The sequence below is a fragment of the Myotis lucifugus genome, unplaced genomic scaffold (genome assembly GCF_000147115.1).
Source record: "Myotis lucifugus unplaced genomic scaffold, Myoluc2.0 scaffold_92, whole genome shotgun sequence".
In the NCBI taxonomy this organism is placed as follows: domain Eukaryota; kingdom Metazoa; phylum Chordata; class Mammalia; order Chiroptera; family Vespertilionidae; genus Myotis; species Myotis lucifugus.
In genome coordinates, this window is record NW_005871140.1 from 4,537,667 (window position 1) to 4,560,662 (window position 22,996).

A 22,996-nucleotide genomic window follows, 5' to 3' on the forward strand; every position below is an offset into this window, starting at 1 on the left:
TCTGGATTTTGTTTGGAAATTCACTGTTTTTCTCCTATTGTTTTCCAATGCAGTGCTTTGACACTTGTGAGCCAGTGTATAATGCCAGAGTATATCCTAGACCAGCGGTTCTCAACTTGTGGGTCGTGACCCCTTTGGCGGTCGAATGACCCTTTCACAGGGGTCGCCTAAGACCATCCAGCATATCAGATATTTACATTGCGATTCATAATAGTAGCAACATTACAGTTATGAAGTAGCAACGAAAATAATTTTATGGTTGGGCCACAACATGAGGAATTGTATTTAAAGGGCCAGAAGGTTGAGAACCACTGTCCTAGACCTAGAGGCTGCTGCTTCGATTATAGCCTTCTCAAGTAGTGGCCATCTTATCTCCAATAGCCCTTATACCATTGGTTGTAACCATGAGGTAAATGGTATCCTTGCTCCTATTGCTATTTCCAACCATTCTCTCTCCCTCAATTTTGAATCAAATATCATCAGATTCTATGACCAACTATCCCGCCTGGTTAAAGTCATGTGTTGATCCCTTGGTTACTCTTCTCTTTCTAGGTAATTTTAATTCTTGTATTTAAGTTTCTTTCTAAAATATCTTAATCCTTTGTATTTTCAATATGCACATATAGAATCCTTTCTAATACCTGGGCTTAAATTTAACTCAGTCACACTCCTATATCCATTCTTTTGCCCTTGTTTCTACCAATAAGTGTAACATCTTTCAAATCTCAATTTCATGTATCCTACTCTCACCATCAATTTCTATCTTTCTAGCTCATGCCCTGTAGAATTACAATTCTAACAATCCTTTGACTCCATCTAGATCTATAATCTGAGCCCCTCAACTCCCTGTTACATTTTCCCCTTCACTATCTTGAATTCCATGGTAAACCTCTACAAACACTCATTTATATGCACTCTCAGCTCTTTGCACCTTTCTTGCTCAATCACAGTTGCATGCTTACATCACAATCCTGATTAAATTCAGTCCTTCTTAGTGCATGCCTGCACCTGTGCAGCCAATCATGGCCTAAGAAAGACAGACAACCATCTTGACCCATTTCACTATAAGCTTAAGTGAGCCCTTACTACTGCATGAAAGTCAAACTACTTTTCCATAATACACATGCACTCTCTCACTTTTCCTAGATGACTATTTCATGCCCTCTCTCCTCAAACAACCAATCCACTCTCTCATTCGCACTCTCAGCTCATGATCTTGTTTTCTAAATCATTGAGATATTTGAAGCCATTGGAAGAAAAGTTCTATAACCTTCCAACCCATCTACCTACTTATCAAAATGCTTCTCCTATCTCTGTTCCTCTACCTTTTTCTCCTGTTACCTACATTGACACTATTTACATTAAACATGGGTAATCCTTTGCTGTAGGTGCTGTCGTATGCATTGTAGGATGTTCATCAGCATCTGTGGTCTCTGCCTACTAGATGCATACCCCCAGCTGTGAAAACCAAAATTGTCTCCAGACATTACCAAATGTCTTCTGAGGGGCAAAATCACCTCTAGTTGAGAACCACTGCTAAAGATTAACTGTCCATGCTCTTAGCCATTTGTGTATGAAAATTCATTATCTCTTGCCTACACAAGTACATGATTCTAATGATCCCCCTTCCCACCATTTATCTCATAGAAATTTTCTCTTCTGGTTCAATTCCTTCAATAAAAGGCATGACACTTCCAACTTGCTGAAACTAGCAAACCCTCTCTTGACCCACATTTTTCCCAGCTACTACCGCATTTCCCTATACCACATTATACCAAAGTCCTTAAAGGACTTACCTGTGTTTTCTGTCAATAACTCCTCATCTCCCCTTATTTTTTAAACAAACTCTAGGCAGGTTTTTACCTCACTGTTCTATTGAAACTACTTATCAGGTTTACTACTGGCCTCCATATTGTTAATTCCAAAGGTCAGCCAGCCCTTATCTTACTTTATCTTTTCCTATTTCTTTGATTACTTGGTTTCCAGGATGCCATACTCCAGAAGGCTATGTAGAAACCACAGGAGAGTACAGTTAATGACAAATTTAGAAAATGTGTGAGTATAGATTCATTGTGTGGGGAAGCTAAGGTAATGACCCTAAATATAAAAATTAACCATCATAATGGATATTATGGTTAACATTCTTTCTCTTTCACATATCTAAGGACAATCAAACCTATGGTTGTCATTGTGTATTTACTTCTGTATCCATATCTCTCATAACAACACTGGTAAATTAATAGTGTTCAAAAAAATATTTGTTGAAAAAAGAATTTTATTTTTAATGAATTACCAAACCTAGATTTTGTTACACAATTCTTCTGAAAACTTCATTTAGAAACTGCTCCCTATCTACTGTTAGTGGCATGCACATTATTTTCTGAATGATTAAATTATATAAATGCATTCTACTCACAAAAATTCCCCATAAAGTACATCCTACTCTGTATGTTACAGGTTCATATGTCCCAAAGACTCCTCGAATCTGTCCCATGTATAAAATTAATAGAAAATACCACATGAGAACATGAAAGATGCCAAGCAAAATCTGGATAGTCTGTGAAAAGAAAATACTATTAGTTCTGAAATCATGTAACTTATAACACAATTCCAATAACTGTTAATTATAAGAAACATACAAAACTTTTACAAAAGATAAAAGTAAAATAGCAATTCTACACTTAACTATGTATTTAATGGATTGATTCACACAAAAAGAAGGCCCTAACTAGGAAATACTGAGGTTAACCAAATAGGAATCAGCCATACTTAAGAACAGATTGTTGTATAATAACTCTGGCCAATTCTCCCATAAGAAAGTTGACAATATGACTCTATTACTGGCTATTTACCCTATCTACCAAGTAATGGCATGAGAGGAGAATACTGAGGGTACTTGAGAGACAATGTGGTTCCTAACTTAGTTGGATGAAGATAGCCACATATTCAATATTTTCTTGTTCATTAATAATTTATTAAGTATGAATCACTTTGAATCTTATAAAAGTTTGATATGTCTTTTCCTTCAAGACATACTTCATATGGATCTTTTTCACTAGTATGCCAGGGTGAGAAACACAGAGATACAAAGAATATCCAAAGTAGATTTGCTCGTACAATGTCTTCCTATTGAATAGGGATGGGTTAGGTTAGGGGAGAACTGCTCCTCAACTTTAATTTGTAAGAATATAATTATAATCTTAGTAAATAAGTCCCAGTAAATTTATTTCTGAATTTATATGTAAACTAATATTTCATATTCTGAATCACATTTTTAATTATTCTTTAAATATTTCAGAGGTTATATTATTTTCATTTTATGTAAACTTTAATAGAAAGCTATTTAATGTTTAATTTTAATAGTCCCAGCTCTTTATAAAGCAGGTACTCTATGAAACACATAAATCCAATTGGCTGGTATAAAAAATACATTTTAGAGAAGTAGGGGGGTTTTTTTGTATAGAAAGGCCACTTTGGGGAGTAACAATCTCATTGCATTTTGTAGATTTAGAATTTAAGATTTCCTCTGCATCAAATATGGAAGAATGGCATTTTTTTAGAAGTCCTTTGGATTTTATTGGGAGACAATCCTCTACAAGATCACAAAATTCTCAAGGGCCTGGACTTCAGCTGTCTCACTGCTGTTATCAGCCTCTAATATGGTGCCTAGTTCAGAGCAGGCACCCAGAAATCACCTCTTGTATAAGCACATCAGTATCAAGAACATAAATTTCATGTGACTTTCCAACTGTTAAAAGGAGTAACTAGGTTTTGAAAATGTAGAGATGGCATCAGGGATTGCATTGACTTGATTATGAACTGCAAATGAGTTGTTAAAAGCTTTACTGAAAATGTTCTAACACTGTTCCCTAGTTGTTCTTTCTACTTTATATGACTGGCAATTGTTCTATATAAAACTATGAAATGATATTATTATAAATGATATAATCTATTATTTTGCAACCACACCCCATTTAGCCAAAGCTTATGATTAACTCTACAAGAAAGCAAGGCTGCTAGAGTGTGGAAAAGGACAAGATGGGCTTTCTTGTTTTTAAAATGGTCTTGGCCCTGGCCAAGTAGCTCAGTTGATTAGAGCATTATCCCGATATGCCAAGGTTGCAGGTTCAATGCCTGGTCAGGGAACGTAAAAGAATAAACCAATGAATGCATATATATGTGGAACAACAAACAGATGTTTCTCTCTCTGTTCTCCATTCTCTTTTTAAAATCAACACATTTTTAAAATTTTTTCTTAACCTAAAAGCCAATGAATGGGTTCCAGGAAGACAGAGGCCTCCCACAGAAAACAAAAATGAGTGTGAAGGACCATGGTATGTACATGAGTCTGAGAAGATTCAGAGCTTTCTTCCTGTGTCTAAGGGGTCTATGACTCCAAAGAGGTTAAGAACCAGTCAGGTAGGAGACTTAGACAGTGAGTCTACACAGTAGTCAAATTCAAAGGAAAAGTTCATGTCCCGTGGAAAGGCTTTTTCCCTTCAGATGTGAAAGAGCATGATCTTCATAATTCTTTAGTGTTTTTATTAAGGGAGATAGATAAACTCTCTGTTTATAACTAAAGAGACAGATTAATAATCAACCTACTGAATTGATATTAAATCAGTAATTAAAAGGGATCAGCAATAGATCTCTCTCACAGTTAAAAAAACACACACACTCTTTTATTATTCCTGTTTTGTATTGAATCTATTACTCTGTGTATGCTCATTTAGTCAGTATATTTTAAATTAACAAATACTTTTTTATGAATGGGCATGGGATCATTTAAAATTTGTAGAACACAGCATCAAACAAGCAATTTTCAGCCTTTTGACTTAATCAAATCTGACCCTTTCCAGATCCAAAAGTATTCCCTTTTAAATTGAGATAGTACATGATTTCAAATTTAGTCAAAGTGAAGTTGTACTTACCCCTAACACAAGTGTATCTGTTGTAGAGATTTTTGAACATGCACATGGAGCCATATTAACAGCATTTCTTCTAGATGACCGTGTCTCTTATCTTTGGTGATATCTTTATTTGCACACTTCTACAAAATAATACAAAACGCACATACATACTTTACTCAAAAGGAAATACTTCAGTTTAATTCTTTCCTCATTGTTTCGCAACTACCACTCCCTAAACTCAGAAGCAACAGCTTTTCTTTCCATGCCTTCATTTTTAGCAGCATCCACTTACATCCACCTGTTCTGAATAAGTCTCTATAACTGGAAAGCCTCTCTGTGACTAAAAGATATTGGTATATTTCAGATATTTTCTGTGAGTAGTAAACAGTGTCTCTGATGATAAAGTAGAAAGAACAACTAGGGAACAGTGTTAGAACATTTTCAGTAAAGCTTTTAACAACTCATTTGCAGTTCATAATCAAGTCAATGCAATTCCCAATGCCATCTCTGCATTTTCAAAACCAAGTTCTTGTATATAAGTTTATCATAGGCTTGTGATTCTTTTCCCTGACATATACCTGCTACCTAGTTCCTCTTTCTGTGTGAAAGAACTTTTTCTTTCATCAGACAACTTAACAAAGTTGCTTCCACAATTCTAAAGGCTTCTAGTGTTTTCCATACCCTCTATATTCCTGCATTTCTTCCTGGTATTTAGATCTTCTTTACATTAAAACAAAAACCTGGCTAATAATTGCATCCCCTTAAGGGATTTTATCCTCTGTGGATCAGAAATTATACTGTTCTACATTTCTAACATGTTATATTATGTCAATAGCATGAATGATGCCACTTAGCTGATGGATGATCTTAAAAACTTGAGCCTTTGTCCTTTCAAAAAGGAGGGAGTTTGACTAAATGACCTTTCATCCCCTGCAACCTTAATAACTCATGGCTTGGTTATCTTAATGAGTCTTCAGTTTCTAAAACTGGTTTTCTGAATGTCTCTTAATTCTATAAAGAATAGAGACAAAAAGAAAAACTAGGCAAGGACACAACAACTAGTGATAGAAAACAGTATGTTAATAACTGAAATATAAATAGTGAGCTTTATATATTCAAACACTACCTCTGAGAAATACCAAAGGGTATAGGCCTATGGGCAACCAAGATTAATCACTCTGTCATGCTTAAATAAAAGGGATAGAATTATAAAATTTATATGGAAAAATAATGAGGGAAAACCATATCTAGATTGCTATTTATTTCACTTTTTAGGTAAAAGGAAAATAATAAAAATAATAAGCCCTTTTTTGTATCTGTAATCTCTATCAGGCCCCCACCAAAACCACCCAAAATGAGGTGTTCGTTAAAGTACTAAGTAAAAGAAGGATCTGTATGTGTGTTTAAAACCCTCAGCTTAACATGATCTCATTCATTTGTGGAATATAATGAACAACATAAACTGATGAACAAAAATAGATCCAGAGACATAAAAGCATCTAACAGATGGTCAAACCTCAGAGGGAAGGCAGGGGAAGGTGAGGGGTGGTAAAAGATCAACCAAAGGACTTGTATCCATGCATATGAGCATGGCCAATGGACACAGACAATAGGAGGTGGGGGCAGGTGCTGAGGGTGGAGCAGGCAGGGAGAGGTCAAGGGGTGGGGGGAAGGAGACGTAAAATTTTCAACAATAAAGAATTAAAAAACAAACAAACCCTCAGCTTCATTGATGAAAGTAAGAAACTAAGAAATACTACAATATATTCCTGGAATAAATGATGGTTAGAACAACCAAAAAAACCCATTCTACGTGCAGTTACTGTACAACCCAGTTAAGTATCCCATTTTGTACACATAAATGAAATTAATCATTTATTGTTTAGTAGTTTCTACAGAACAAGCCCCTAGTCCTTATTGCTGACCCCCTAAACTTGCCTCACAAATTGTGGAACAGTCACAAGAGAGCTCATTTCTAGAAATCACTTGTCCATCTTTAGCGTCTTTAGTAGCGATGCAACCTCACTGTCCTCCAGTTCTTTAGCGGGGCATATGAAGCCCTTCACGAATTGCTCCCTGCCCACGTTCTCAGCCTCAACCCGGCCACCCGCTCGGTTTCAGCCCTAAAACAGCTCCGACAGTGTCCTTCTTGGGGAAGGGAAGCCTCCTCTCCTGGTCCCCCAACCTTCTGAACATGCATGCCTCCTATCACAGTGTAATCTAACTTTCGGCTTTCAGCACTGGCTCCGAAGGTAGTGTGAGCTCCCAGAAGTCAAGGAATTCATTTCTGAATGTTCAGGGCCAGTCCTGGGCTGCAACCCAGAGACTCAGACTGGGTGAGCCCAACCTCTTGAGGGTGAGTGGGGGTTAGGGGGTGTGGCACCGAATTCTGTCTCCGTGCCCGTTATGGTTTATAACACTTAAGAAATCCCATAAGCAAAACGACATCATTACCCCTCATTTTACTTGTTTAAGGTCCCAAGGATCCAGTGTCTCCCTCTCAAGCCCAGGCCAAGGTGTTCTCCGCGCGGTCCTGGCTTAAGAGGCAGATCTCAGCTGGCGGCGCCCTCAGAGCCAGGTTGCCAGACCCTGCCCAGAGGTCATCACTTAGGTAGCAAGGAGCCCAGGACCAGCTGGCCCTCAGGCTCCTCACTCCCTCAGGCTGCCTGGGCCTCCAACGGTGGACAGCGGCGTGGTCCTTGGGCGCCTGCGTGCCCACTCCTGGTGGGCGGGGCGGGAGAGCTTGTGCGCAGACTCACTAGGGCGGGCTGGGCCATGCAGTCTGACCCCCGCCAACCACCACTCTGGGATCTCTAGAAGCGGCTTCTCCAAACATCCATTTCAGACATTGGTCCTTCTGGTGCATTTCTTGTACACACATCAGCGGCAAAGCGACCAACATCACCGGTAGTATTTTCTGCCCTCAAATATTGGCCACAAATGCACTTTAGATTCGACGGTGGAGATAATGAAAAGGCAAGTAGCTGAGTCAATGACTCACTTAAAAAAAAAGTAGCCAAGTAAGGAAATTGATGAATGGAATATTTAGCAAGACACCAGAATGACTTTTTCATCCACCTGCTGAGGTAGATGAAATCAGGCTGGGGGCCTGATAGAGATTACAGATACGATTGTAGACAGTGGTTAAAACAATGTTTAGAAAAAGATGAAGTCTGACAAAGGCTTGGAAACTCTGTGTGGTATCTGAGCTTGACTAGCAGCCTCTGGTGGCAAGCGTGGTCCAGAGAAGCAAGCCATTGTGATATGATGGTGACAGATTTTACCACCAGATGTCCTCCATGGTTAATCTTTGCCTTTCTAAAATTTCATGTATGTTTGGGGCAATTACACTTTTATTCTCTTTATTCTCTTTCTGAGATAGTGTAAGAAAGAGAAACAAATAAATAAATGGTGGAAACACCAGACGACCATGACAAGTGGTGCCTGGCAGAGAATTCGGGTAAAGGGGGGAGTGGGAGGGAGGAAGTGTCTAAAGAGCAAGGTGCAACTGGGTGGTCAGAAAGGGCCTGTTTTGTGTTGTTGGTTTTTCTAGTCGTTTTTCCAAATTCTGAAATACTGTCTTTACAATTCAAAAATATATTCCAGAAGCTATTTTAAGTGATACTAGTTTATCTAACTTACTTTTTCTTAAGTATTTGGATTTCATAGAAGGAATTTAGAATAGTGGTCCTTAAACTGATGCATATTAGAATCACTGTGAGAAGTTTTTTTAAAAAAATTTTTGTGCCCAAGCTGAAACCAGGACAATTGGTAGAATCTCTGAACTGGCACTCAAGGGTCAGGGGTGATTAAAAACTCCCCAGATGATTCCAGTTATAACTGAAAACCAGCGGAACAAAAAATGTCATATATCTTAGCTTCTTTTCATGCTAAAATGCCTGCGTAAAACTCATTTCAGCTTAAATCTACTCCTTGCATTCCCCCAGTCAGTGATACCTGTTTCCAAATTTGTCTATCTCAGAAATTTCCTAATGGTAAAATTTTCAAGAGGGCTTAGGAAAAAGAAAGTGTTTAAAAGAATCTGTTGCCATTCCACATTGGCAAACAAAAGGTCTGCAAATGATACATCCTGGATGCAGCTCAGCTTGTTATTTTGATAAGCACCTAATTCACGTTTACTTAAAAGAAAAAATGTATGTGCGTTTTGTATAACTTTTAATAAAGTTTTCTACCATCTTGTGACTTGGATTGTTCCTGTCATAAGCTTAGATTCACTGCAGCTGTTTCCTGCACAATCCAAAAGCATAACTTTTACAAGTTTCATTTCCTGTAAAGATAAAAGCACAGAGAGTTGTGAATAGATCTCTCGGCAGCTCTTTTACTGAAGCTGGTGGAAAATGGTGTCAGAGTTATTGACACAGTGAGAGCTTTTTACCACTTTGGGACCAGCCCCTTCTCTGTTGCTTCATCTCATCTGGTTCCTAGAGTAATATCGCTCTCGTCATTGATGCTGCAGCCCACAAATTTGTTTCTCTAGTATTGGCTGTGGTAGCTGCTCCTGTCAAAGCTGGGAAAATATTGGTTAGATGATCAAGAACATTGTAAAAGTCACACACAGTTGTCAGTGAGTCGTTAGAATGCCAGTAAGTTGGAAGTGATACAACAAACCCTAGCTCTTCAGTGAACAAGAGTGGCCAAACTTTGCAACATCCTCTTAACTCGTGACAGCAGATTGATGCATCTAAATGATGTACACTTCACAAAGGCAGGGATTTTTGTCTGTGTTGTTCACTCTGTTATACAGAGTGGGGCAAAAGTAGGTTTACAGTTGTTTGTTGTGCCGAGCCAGCTCAGCCAAGGGTTCCACAAGCCTGAGTGAGGGCGCAAATGGATGAAGAAATGACAGAGAGAATAAGCTGGGTCTAGATGGATCTTGTATGCCTGGCTGAGGCTACAGAGAGAGAGATCCAGAGGCAAGAGGAGCCTTTATTTTATAGCCAGAGGTAAATAAGGTAGTGGTCACCATAGTTGTAATGTTCTTGTGAGTTTCACTTGTTTTGGCAGCACTTGCTACATCTCCCTCAGCCCATTAGCTTCCCAGATAAGATCTAGGGAGCATCATAAGGTCAAGCCTAATTATGCTAAGAGGACTGTGCCCTCTAAGCTGGGACTTGTTTGTGGCTTTGCCAACAGGTCAGTCCGAGGCTTAACACTGTAGCCACGCCCTACAGTTTGTATGACAAATAATGCAATAATTGACAAGAATAAACTTTTGCATGCTCACAACTGTAAGTCTACTTTTGCCCGACCCTGTATACTCACCACTCAGAACAGTACCAAGCCAAGGAAGGTGCTCACTGCATATTTGGATTTCTTACATGAATGTAGCCTTGCAACTATTTGTGCCAGCAGGTTTTAGACCACCCACCATGCTGGATAATTCTGTGTTCCGTGTCTCACTTAAACCACTGGGTCATCTCTCTTTCCTTTTATAACCAAATATTCCCAAAGCAGAGCCTGTTTTCACAGCTCACTTTCATGTCACATTTATTTTTCATTGAATTGCAGTCTGTCTTCTTGCTATAGTACTTTTCTAAAATTGTTTCCCTTAATGCTGGCAGCTACTCATAATGGCTCCATCCAATGACCTCTACTGGACTCTCATTCTTTGGAATTTCTTAGCAACACTGCTTGCCTGCTTCCTTGCCCTTTGACACAGTCATCCTTCCTTAGATTCGAAGACAGACCACCCTCTAAGACCCTCTCCTACTTTATTAGACATCCTCAATTTCATCTTCACTAACATCACTTTCTCAGACAAGTAAATGCGATCTTTCCTTACAAAATGTCGCCTTCCCCTGAGAGTTCTCATTCATTCTTATAACTATCAATTTTAGGTCAATACTTCATGCAATTACATTTTCAATCCTGTTCTCTAATCTGATTTTCAAACTGTCATTTCCAGATATCTGTAATACACATCATAATGAATCTTAAATCCAGTGTAAAAATGTCTGAGCTCATGATCCAGTTCCCATGCTTCTTTCTCAGCTTCCTCTCCTGCCCCACTCCCCATTATCCAAACTCAAAACTGAGAGATATCTTTGATTTCTTGCTTTTTCCTTCTTTAAATATTATAAAGCCCTTCACATCCATTAAGCCCAAAATATCTCTAAAATATGACCCTCTTCTTTCTAGTCTTTAATTCAGGTCCAGTTTCTTGTTTACTCTTTCTGTCTCACTTATATTCTACTCATTTTTTCAATATGTTTTCTTTTGTTTTGAAATTGAAACCTTGAAATGAAGTGGTTTGTGGCTGTTAATTATAAAGGCTTTACTTCCCTACTCAGACACCTCCATTGATTCCCTGATGTTTATGTATTAAAGACCAGATGTGCCCTAGCTGGTTTGGTTCAGTGGATAGAGTGTCGGCCTGTGGACAGAAGGGTCCCAGGTTTGATTCCAGTTAAGGACACATACCTCAGTTGCAGGCTTCTCCCAGGCCTGGGCCATGGTCTGGTCAGGGTGTGTGCAGGAGGCAACCAATTGATGTGTTTCTCTCACATTGATATTTCTCTCTGTCTTTCCTTCTCTCTTCCACTCTCTCTGAAAATCAATGCAAAAATATCCTCAGGAGAGGAATACATACATACATACATACATACATACATACATACATACCAGATGCTGTAGGCATTGAAGAACCTGCATAGTGTGGTCCCAGACTTTCTCTACTGCTTTAAGTCTGATTACACTCTGATTCATCCAGGTTATTCTGTTGGTGCCCCTGAATACAAGCAGAATGTTTCTGTTTTCGTCCTATATAGGTATTGCTGCCTTTACCTGAAATATTCTTTCCTTTTTCTTTTACTGTTTAATTTATGTCTATTCTCTAAGGTTCAATTCAAATGCCCCCTATTCCATGAGATTTTCCCATAATACTCTAGCCTTCATTGAGCTCACTCCTATCCTATAATATTATTGAACAACTAGAGTCCCAGTGCACAAATTCATGCACGGGTGGGGTCCGGCTGGCCCTGATTGAGGTGAGAGTGGGGGGAGGACGATCAGGCCAGTTGGCTGCCACAGTGCATGTCATAGCGACCGGTCATTTCGTTGTTCTGGTTGCTTGGCTTTTATATGTAGATAGATTATTTGGTGCTAAGAACTAGGGCGTTTTACTGTTATTTAATCCTTCCTGGCTATCTTATAACTCTGGTTTTCTCTTTTTAAAATATTTTTATTGGAATTTAATTCACATACATTATTTTAAAATCTTTTTAATATATTTACAATGTTATGCAACTATCCAGAACATTTTCATCACCCCCAAAGGAAAACTGAATTAATTAGCAGTCACTCTCCACTCTTCTTCCCACCCCACCAGCCTCTGGCAACTGGTAATCTACTTTCTATTTCTATGTATTTGCTTACTATGGTCATTTTATATCAATGGAATCATGTACTATATGGATTTTTGTATCTGGCTCTTATACTTAACATGATGTCTTCAAGTTGTGACATGTACTAGTTCATCATTCCTTTTGGTGGCTGAATGGATATACCACACTGATTTATCTACTCATCAGTCAATACGCTTTTGGGTTGTTTTACTTTTGGGCCATTATGGATAATGCTCCTATGAACATTTGTAGAAAAGATTCTGTGTGATCCTATATTTTCAATTTTCTTGAGTATATATACCTACTAGTAAGCTACTGGGTCTTATAGTAACTTATGTTTAGCTTTTTGAGAAACTGACAATTTTTCAAAGTAGCTATAGCATCTTACATTACCACTAGCAGTGTGTGAGATTCCAATTTCTTCAAATCCTCACCAACAGTCATTACTTTATTTTTTATTTTAGCCATCCTGAGTGTGAAGTGGTATCTCATTGTGGTTTTGATATACATTTCCTTAGTGACTTGAGCATTTTTCATGTGCTCATTGACCATTTGTACATTTTTAGAAATATATATTCAAAAATTTTGCTAAGTTTTTTTAAGTGGCTTATTTGTCTTTTTATTGTTGACCTGTAAACTTTCTTTATACATTCTGAATACTAGACCATTATCAGATACATAATGTTCAAATATTTTCTCCCCTTCAATGGGTTTTATTATTACTTTCTTTATAGTGCCTTTTGACACACAAAGGTTTTTAATTTTGATAATATTAAATTTATTTTATTCTTTCTTTGCTTATGATTTTGGTGTTATATCTAAAACATCGTTGCCTAATCCAAGACTTCAAACTTTGCACCATGTTTTCTTTTAAGAATTCTATAATTTTAGCTCTTAGATTTAGGCCTCTGACAGTCTTTGACAAGGCTTGAAGTGTTAAACCACATTTTGAATAATGAGAAGAGGAAATACGTTTTTTTCTCAAGGTTTCTGCAGCTCCAAAAGTGATTTGCAAAAAAATAAAATAAAAATGGAAATACCCTAAGTAACCAATTATAGAAGAATGATGAATTCTATCTTGATTTAATGGAGGGCTAACTTGCAACTAAAAATTATACTTGTGAAAATTATATATCAATAAGGAAAATATTTATGAAAATGGTAAGTATAAAAGCAGATTATATTATACAGTGATTATAAGTGGGTAAAATTCTGTATTACTATGAATAAGGGTGATCAATCACCCTGGTTTGCTTTGGATTATCTGGGTTTTAGCACTGAAAGTGCTGCATCCCAGGAAACCTCTCAGTCCTGAACAATCTGGGGTGGTCAGTCACCCAATAATGAAAAAAATTGTCCAAGGGATAATTGGGGAGAAGGTCATAGCAAGGATATTCATTCTTCTTTAACAGTAGACATTAACAGTGTCTCATATTATAAGTGGTTATGTGAGGTGGGTAAAAACTAATTATTTGAGATCATAAAATGAATAAAATAAATTCTTAAGGAAACCATGGATTTGGAAGGGGAACCTCATATGTATTTCAGAAGTGGAGAAAATAAGAAATAAGAGATTGTCTTTTTTTTAAGGTTTTCTCTCTTTTTTTTTTTCATTGAGTCTAGCATTGCCATGCCTTCTTCCCTTTCCTCTAGTTCAATGCAGGAGTGCCTGCCATATAATTCAGTCAAATTCTAGGATGCTGAGAGTGAGGAACACATTATTAATGACCTGTCCCACGAAAATTTTCCTTGGGAAAGTGTATATGTAAGAATATACCGATATTAATAGTCAATATCCTGATACTTCACAATTCACACCCAGATTAGGGTTGTGTGAATATGAACTTAAGGCTAGGAGACTCACATGGTCTGATGTTATAGGAATAAAGAAGACTTGGGGAAATACCATGTTGGAATCATTTATTGCAGATAAGAACACAAATATAGTTTTATTTATTTAAAGCTAATTTTAAGGACTTTACATCGAGAAATAGCCTACCTCCTTTTTCTTTCTAATCAGAGGAAATATCTTCCATTGGTGGCCCCTAGCAAAATGGAAATATCACAGGGAGTGGAAATTACATTGTCTATACACCTGCCAGAATCTGACAGCACTCAACATGTAGCAAATGCTCAAATGTAGTTGATAGATGATAGTGGCCTTCTAGGTTAAGATTCTTTCTTCATAGGGTACTAGTTTCTCTGAATATGAACAAGAATCAATAAGTAGGATAGCTGTTGCCTGAGATTAGGCATTGTAACTATTTATATACTTTTCAAGCATGATCTTCTTTCTCACAATGTCTGTAGCACTTAGTCTGTAGCATTGATAACTTAGTATCTACATTATGTAATCTAACAACCAATTATACATCAATGATGTAAGTAGTTTTTAAAGGGTTGTGAATGTCTAAGTCTTTTTACCCCCACATGGTAAAATTTGATTTCTGACTCTTTTGTGTGTCTCTCTCAATACCTGTTTCATGCTGGTCAGAGAGTAGGTGCTTGATAAAACCTTTTGACTTAACTCTAGTAGTTTATGTGGGCATTGGATAGGTAATTTGGTTATTTCAAACATTACAGGATTTGAGTAAGAAGATTTAGCAATGAAAAGGGCTCTCAAAATTATTAGCTGTAAATTACCTTTACTTATTTACAAATTACTTAGCCTCTTTGAATCATTTGTAAAATAGGGATAGGGATTCTTTTTTATCAGGGATGATCAAATGCAATTATTTGATAAAATATTTTGTTGACTAGAAAATATTCTACAAATACAAGTGTTGGTTATTATTTGAGATATGGCTACTGCTGGTATTTTTCTTTCATTCTTTCTTCTCTTGCCTAAAGACTAAAAGTAGGTAGACAGTGCAGCCAAGAGCCTAGGGCAGGGGTTAGAGAAAGTTAAGACGGATAGAGACATGGCCATTTATAAGCTGTGTTGTTTATACAAAGAAGGGATTGGGTGATGGTCTCTCAGAGCTTCCCTGAAGGGCTGTGGAGGCTCAGTGTGCGTCCGTGTCAGCCCCATAGAAAGATAGATGGAACAGGCTCCTTATTGCACCTCATTATTATTATTTTTATTTTCCTTAAAACAGTGGTGCAAAGGGACTGTACTCAAAATGTAGATGTGGTAGGAATTAGAGATAGTTTATGGATGACATGCAGCAGTCATTTATCTTTTTCATCAGGTGCAGAATCTTCCTGTTGAGAAGGGAAGAAATGGAAAACAAACAAAACAAAACAAAAAAACAACAACACTAAAACACTACTATGGCTACTACTTATTCAAGGCAAAGGAGAGGGAGAGAGAGAGAGGGAGAGAGAGAGAGAGAGAGAGAGAGAGAGAGAGAGAGAGAGAGAGAGAGAGAGCATGTGCTGTGGTCACTCCATGCAAAGACCAGAGAGATATGTGGAGTGTCTCAAGTCTCAAGAAATGGGGGGAATATGTCTCTTGGAAGCTATGAACACTAATGCTTAGAAAAAGGAAACAGAAACCCCCCCCAAAAAAAATATTTTAAGGGACACTATCATCTTCTATTGGTGAGGATTCCTGGTCTTGGGGAGGTTCTGGAAAGTTTACTTCTGTTTCTTCTTCTTCTTCTTCTAGGACTGGAATAATCTCAATGTCTTCTTCAATTTTTGGTTGGGCAGATATTTCAGTCAGCTCTACCACATCTTCTTTTATTTCAATTGCCTTTTCTTTTTTTTCTTCAGCTGACAGGAGAAGAACTACATCCTAGAATACAAAATTCAACAAACTTTTCTTGACTTTTATCATTGCCATATTTCTCAATAATCTCTTTGAATATTTATCAAATAACTCCTTGTTTTTATGCTATTCATTTTATTTCCCATGTTCCTCCAAGTGCCAGGATTGGTTTCCTAGATGCTCATATTCTTACCCAATCACTTATCAAGATTCATCCTCAATGCCAACAGTTTTTTCCCTCTTTTCTAGAATGATCAATATTTGGGAAATAACATTGCAATATAATAGAGGAATTTATATTTTCATTTTGATTTGCCTTTATTGGAGATAATTTTGGAAAAATAATTTTTGGTCTCTAATCCTACTTTTATCATCTGCAAAATGAAATAATTAGTGCTGATTCCTAAGTTCTGTACTAAATCTGACATTCTATGGTTCTGAAGCAGTTAATAATAGATATTTCCTGGTTGTGGAGCTTCTTTGAACCTCTTGTTTTGGAAGAGGGATTAGATGGATGAAAAGGTGGTGGGTGGAGGAAGGGAATACTGAGAAAATAAGTGGAAGAACTATTGTCTTTAATCAGCCTTCAACCATCTGCACACATGACACATGGAATCAAGTTGGATGCTTGAGTCAAGCAGAAGTCAAGGTTAGTAAGAGGGTGCATATATTATAGAACTGTTTCCTCTGTCTAACCTTTAGATTTATTTCAAATTTCAATTCCATCATTATTGGTATTTTCTGCTTCCCAGTAATATGCCAAGGCCATTTTTCATGAAGCTCCCAGGCTCAAAGTCTCATTGGATTACATTCTCTATATAAAGGATCCTTTTTCTTTTTCTTTCTTTCTTTCTTTCTTTTTTTTTTTTTGTAAGACATTATTTTCCTAGAGGGAGGTTGAGGACAGAATGGCTACTACTTACAGCTTTGGGTCTGGAGCACAGTTTTTTCCATTCATTCTCAACAGTGCCAGCTGTCACAAGTTTCTGGAAGAAGGCAAAGATCAGCATCACTGCAAAAAGGCTCTGTAAAACAATGAAAAAATGAGGATGAAATGTAATAATAAAAAACATAAGAATAGGGTAAGGGCTCAGTAAATAACTGTTGACTAAAATTAGGTGATTAAAAAACAAATTCTTTAGGTGAGTAACGACTATCTGTAAGAACTACTAGTATCTTTATAACCCTAAGCCTTAGCACAACTTCTGACACCAAAAAAATAGTTAATCCATGTTGCTGATAGAAAGTGAGTAATAATTAGTTGAAGAATCAATTCTACATAGGAAAGAATAATTACTGAGTCACAAATTAATTGTATCCAGCTTTATTTAGGTGGTATCACACCAAGGAAACCTCTTCACATTTGGGATATGCACCTTTCCCCCTTTAAACTCTACACTAAAAACTCCTTGAGGCAGCCCTAGCTGGTTTGGCTCAGTGGCTAGAGTGTCAGCCTGGGAACTGAAGGGTCCCGGGTTCAATTCTGGTCAAGGGCACATGCCCGGGTGGCGGGCTTGATCCTCAGTAGGAGGCATGCAGGAGGCAGCCAATCAATGATTCTCTGTCATCATTGATGTTTCTATCTTTCTCTCTTCCTCTCTGAAATCAATAAAAATATATTTAAAAACAAAAAACTGCTTGAGGCAAAAGCTATTCATAACAACTTAGGTAGTTCTTCAATGTTCATCTTAATAATAATAATAAATGTAAATACCATTAACAATATTAATGTTAAAACAAACACATACATAGCACTTTCTGTGTACCAGACACTGTTCTAAATGTTTTGCATATATTGACTCATCCTTCAAAACAGGGGTGTAAGTAAGTACTGTTATCTTCTCCATTTCATGATTAAAACTGAGACAGAATGTGGTTAAAATTCTTGCCCAAAGGCATGAGGCAATAAGCACCAGATGCAGACAGTCTGGATCTAGAGTTGATGCTCATAATAAAAATGCCACACTTCCTCTCTGAAAAGGAATCATATTTCATACTTACCAAGAACACGGTTCGAATTCTGTAACAATATTGTACATATGAAGAGTTTTTCTCAGTGGGGTTAGCTGATTCACAGTTGTGTATGTTAATATGTAGCACAGAAGCCTTAATAAAGTTCAGACTCTCCACTTTAAAAAAATTGGAAATTGTAATATTAAATATGTCCATGATCAAAAGAATTATCCCAGAAATGGCAGCAAAGAGGCTCAATGAGTTCATTATCATTTTCCCTTTGACCTGAAATGAAGACATAAAGAGTCATTAATTGGGTTTGATTTCCATTTGGAGAATTTAAGCTAGGAAGGTATTCCAGATCTCATTCCTCTGGCTCACAGAGGTACTACTAAATCATCCTATACCACACTTCCCTCAGTTGTTTTTAGTCTTCTGTTACTGTAAAATAAAAACCTTCATCTCTCAATTTTGTTCCTTTCTCCGTATTTCCTATCGCATTTTATGCCATCACCATCCAATCAGTTTATCCAGAAATAATTGTAGGAATAATCCTTCATTCTTATAAATTGTCCCCTTGCACTTCCTGTCGCTACCATTGTTACCATCCTAGTAGGTATTTAATAAATATTTATTGGGTAAATGAAAATAAATAGTATTCAGAACATATCTGTCTGTGTAAGAAGGTAGAAGGGAGAGAAAAAAAGAAGGTTCTTCCACCTAATAAAGTGGGTATATGTAGGGAAAGAGCAGATAGAACCTTCTGAGTCTGGACCATCAAGTGAAAAGAAAGAACAGCAAGATTAATAACACCACTTTCTCCTTACTGACATCGATTGCAGTCAGCCATTTTTAGGGCTGATGTCTCTGGTAGCACAGGCAAGAGGATGTCAGTGGGAGCGTTCTAACTTGCAAGGATGATAAAAGGTCAAAACAGGAAAATATATGTGACCAGTATCATAAAGATATAAAATTATTGATGATTACTTTACGACACACATATTTCATCCATGACTATATGATCTACAGATGGCAAGTCAGTAGGACTGGCTGTATTTGGAGAATAAAACAACATGACCTTCATAAAAGTCTCTCCATCCCCCCCCCCCGCCCACCCACCCACACACACACACACACACAAACTGAGTTTGTCAGACCACCTCTAGAGTAGAGTATTTCCATTCACTCAATCCCTCACTGACTTTGGAAGTGACTCAAGTCAGCAATAGCTTAATAGGTGTAAAAAAATTGGGGGAGAAAACCTTCTGGTGAGCTCATGACTCATACAGTATGGGAGCTCTTCCGGGGTGAGAGTGCCTCCGGAGCACTTTCCTTTATACTACTCCATTTCATCCTAATGACAATGTCATGTGGTAGCAAGTACTGTTATCTTCATTTTACAGGTGAAAACTCAGAGGTACATGGAGATAAACTGAGCTCAAAATTGCAGCTCAACATCAACTAGGACTTGAGTCAATCATAGCATTGATTAGATAGCTGTCCTAAATGGCAGCCTGAGAGAAACGACATAACTTTTAAGGAGATTTGTTAGTCTCACACAGCATTTCTCAGTCATAAAATCATAAGCATGCTCTTCATCTGCCTTTAAATTGTTTCCATGGATGCATTTCAGGTAGATCTCATTTTCAAGTTTTTCTTAAATAAAATCACAATCACATTGTAGAGGATCTTTTGCTTTTAAGGGTTGAGAGAACTCAATGCTATTGTGATTCCAAAGGTCTTTAAGGGTACTTGTTTTCAACTGAGAAATCAAATAAGCCTCTGATGTGTGGGAGAGAAGAACATATGATTACTTGCCAAACTTTTCCTGGAGTTTGTCTTGGCTGCTGCCAGGAGTGATCCAGATATGATGTACTGTGAAAAGAGAAGTGGTAGATGGGGAAGGGTGTGGAGACGGGAGAATTGGCAGAGGCGGGGAGAAGCAGAGAGAGTGATTACTTTTTAACATTGAGAACTGGGTTTTTAAAAAGCTATCCACATTTTCAAACACTTTCACTAATTTACTTAGCCATTTTTATTGGATTCATTTATTTTTCAGTGGTCATATTTCCCCTTTATTCAAGTTCAACTACATTCAACCCATGCCTCTTATTCAACTAACTGAGGAGCTGTGACTAGGAATATAATTAAACCAAAGATGCCTTGGCCAACATGGCTCAGTGGTTTGAGTGTAGACTTGCTCACCAGAGGGTCTCAGGTTTGATCCCAGGTCAAGGGCATGTAACTGGGTTTCAGGTCTATTCTCTGCCCCCTGATCCCGGTGTGTGTGTGGGTGGCAACCAATCATGGTGTCTGTCACATTGATGTTTCTCTCTCTCTCTCTCTTGCCTCCACCCCCTCCCTTCCACTGTCTCTAAAAATCAATGGAAAAAAATATCTTCACTCCTCCAGCGAGGGTTAAAAAATAATAATTAAAAAAACACAAAGAGGCAGAATTTGCATTTCCATGTCAATTAGTAGTCAGACTGTGAATTTAAAAGTTTTGTTTTTCTTTTAAAAATTTTTTGTATACTTGCTCTTAGTAGTTCCCAATAATTTACATGACTAATGTTAATGAAGAGTGAATCAATGTAGGAAATATTTGGCCTGAATGTCATAGGCACCCCATTAAAATGTTGGCTGCTACAGGAAGTACTGATAATTATTTCTCATTTTCCTTTTCTACTGTTCAAGCTGTAAAAATTGAGAAAATTCTTGTTCTAATCTATCTCCCCTTGTTTGGAAAATCTTGGGCTCATCTTTATCATAGCGACTATTAAAATGTAATGGCGATATAAACACCACTGCCCCATACCACACCCAGACAGGCTTACAAGCTTGAAAAACATGTACATGAAACAGCCATAAAGAATGCTGCTCTCCTGATAAGCTACGGGAGATTCATTTGGGATGGGACTAATTTCACCGTGTGCAATAGTAACTAAACAGAATTGTAAGGAAGAAGGACCAGTTGGAAGTGGGATGGCCCTACCCCCTTTTGCTTTCCGAAACACCATGTTATATAGTCCAAATGTCTAGTGCTCCTTTGCCTGCCCAGCTTGACTTTGGATAAGTCATGCTTTGAACACCCTTCCTTTTGCAGATTCATGTAGGATATCTTTCTCTGACTTCACATGAAGCATGATGACTAACTCTCAACCATGGCATTCATACTCAATTTAGTCGTTTCTTTCTACCAAATTACTTTAATCAGACAAGCTATCTCCTACTCAACTTTCCTCAACACAGAACTAATCTGGTATATTCCTGTGGAGTCTTTTTAAAATTTTTGTCTGCATCACTCCCCAAATGGTTGTGAATTTTTACTCACCATAATGCCTCCCCAGAGAGGGTACCACACAGTTACACAGATAGGTACATAGACCTCCAGGTGGATTATCAGAAGACCACCAAGAGCAATGTGGAAGAGCCCATTCATAATCTGGACAGCCTGTGGAGAAAATAGGGGCACTGGTGAGTGAATTTAAATCATCTTCAAGTCAGAAAGCAAAGGTAAGGCTGGAAGCCCTGGCTTGGGCCTGTGTAAAATGCCTAAAAGAAATGGTGAAGATGCCAAGACCTATGTCTTGTTTGGATTCATTTTCTTCACCACCTGGGTGAAGAAAATGGGTCACTTCCAAGGCAGATATGCCTAGGATATTGGTGATGAACTGGGATATCATATGTAAGTCTCAAAATCAAAAGATTACTGTGATAACTTCTCTGTACATCTTTGATTTGACCCACCGTTTCAGACATAAAGAACACCTCAGGTTGGATCAGATACCTTCAAATTGGATTGAATCCTGTACCTGGTCTACAGCATCTACTTCTATAAGCCAGAGAATCCCTAGGATATGGAATAGAGGGTAACTGACTCACCCCCAAAGCTTTGGATTCCCTCATGAAGAAGCTTTGTGTGGGGCCAACCACAGTAGATACCTTCCTGGGAATTATTTTTTTAACAGGTTGCATGGCAATAGGGCCTTTCGTAGGATCTGCTGGGAAAGCTCCACTCATTGAATTTCTGGGTGTCGTCATTTCACCCTCAAAAATCCTAAAAATAAAACAAATAATAAAATGAGAACAGAGAGAACAGGATTTCAGTAGTCTTTTATCTTGTGTCATTTGATCTGAATACTTTTTTTCAGTATTTTTTTCCATGGGTGTCTTTGAGGGTAAACATGGCCTCTTCCTTGTGACTTTGGATCTGAGGCAAGTCCTACTGGATTGGGAGGGGGCATCTCAGGCAAGGACATATGGGCCCAGGGTTTGCTGCCAGTATTCTTAACAACTATATTTGGGGCATAATTTATCTTGTAAACACCATGCTCATATATCTGCATGTTCTGTTTGTCTCTCAGCCCTGGATGCTTTTCTTATGCTTTAATATTGGAAAATGCATTTTGTATGGACTTGCCCTTATTCCTATGCTTAGTTGCTTTTGTCCATTGTGATGGACCAGAGGCATCATGACAGAATATGATGATGTCTGTCCTTGGAGTCAGGACGGGCTGATTCTACTACTAACTCTGTGACCTTGAGTTAATCACTTCAAGGAGGCTCTCTAAGGTTGTATGTAAGACCAGGGCCTCCTGATCAGATTGCCTAGGTTTAAATCATGAGTCTTCTTTTTGCTGTGAACCTTGGGAAATTTTTTTAAAAGTCTCTGGGCCTCAAGTTGAACTATTGTTAGGGAAGATAATAATAATTCTTTTCTCATAGGGTTGCTATAAGGTTTAAATGAGCTGATGGTCTGTGGATGGCTGGTGTCTTTTTACTCAGATGGAGCTCAAATGTTAGATTCTCATAGAAGCTTTCCCTGAACCCTCAATCCATGATTCAACCTCATAGTTACTCTGCCCCACAATACCCCATTATATTTGATTGCTTGTTTATAAATTCCATCAAAGCAGAGACCTTGTTCTCTCTTATCCAGTATTTTAGTAGTTTCTTAATAAGTATGATTGAAGAAATAAATGTATGTAAGATACTTATGTCTGAATGATTATTAGCTGTTTTTGTTGCTGCTCTTGTTTTTAGCATTATTACCTTTT

The 22,996-nt window shown here is 37.7% G+C and overlaps 1 protein-coding gene across 1 annotated transcript; it reads right to left on the reverse strand.

Moving 5' to 3' along the window:
* Positions 1–15,791: 15,791 nt before the first annotated feature.
* On the reverse strand, positions 15,792–21,980 carry MS4A1 (membrane spanning 4-domains A1). The gene is made up of 6 exons (XM_023756390.1): positions 21,822–21,980; positions 21,271–21,390; positions 19,758–19,814; positions 17,988–18,224; positions 16,906–17,011; positions 15,792–16,006 (listed from the first exon to the last, which is right to left on the reverse strand). Exons 1-6 carry the CDS (start codon positions 21,978–21,980, stop codon positions 15,792–15,794), a joined length of 894 nt encoding a protein of 297 aa, XP_023612158.1.
* Positions 21,981–22,996: the final 1,016 nt, after the last annotated feature.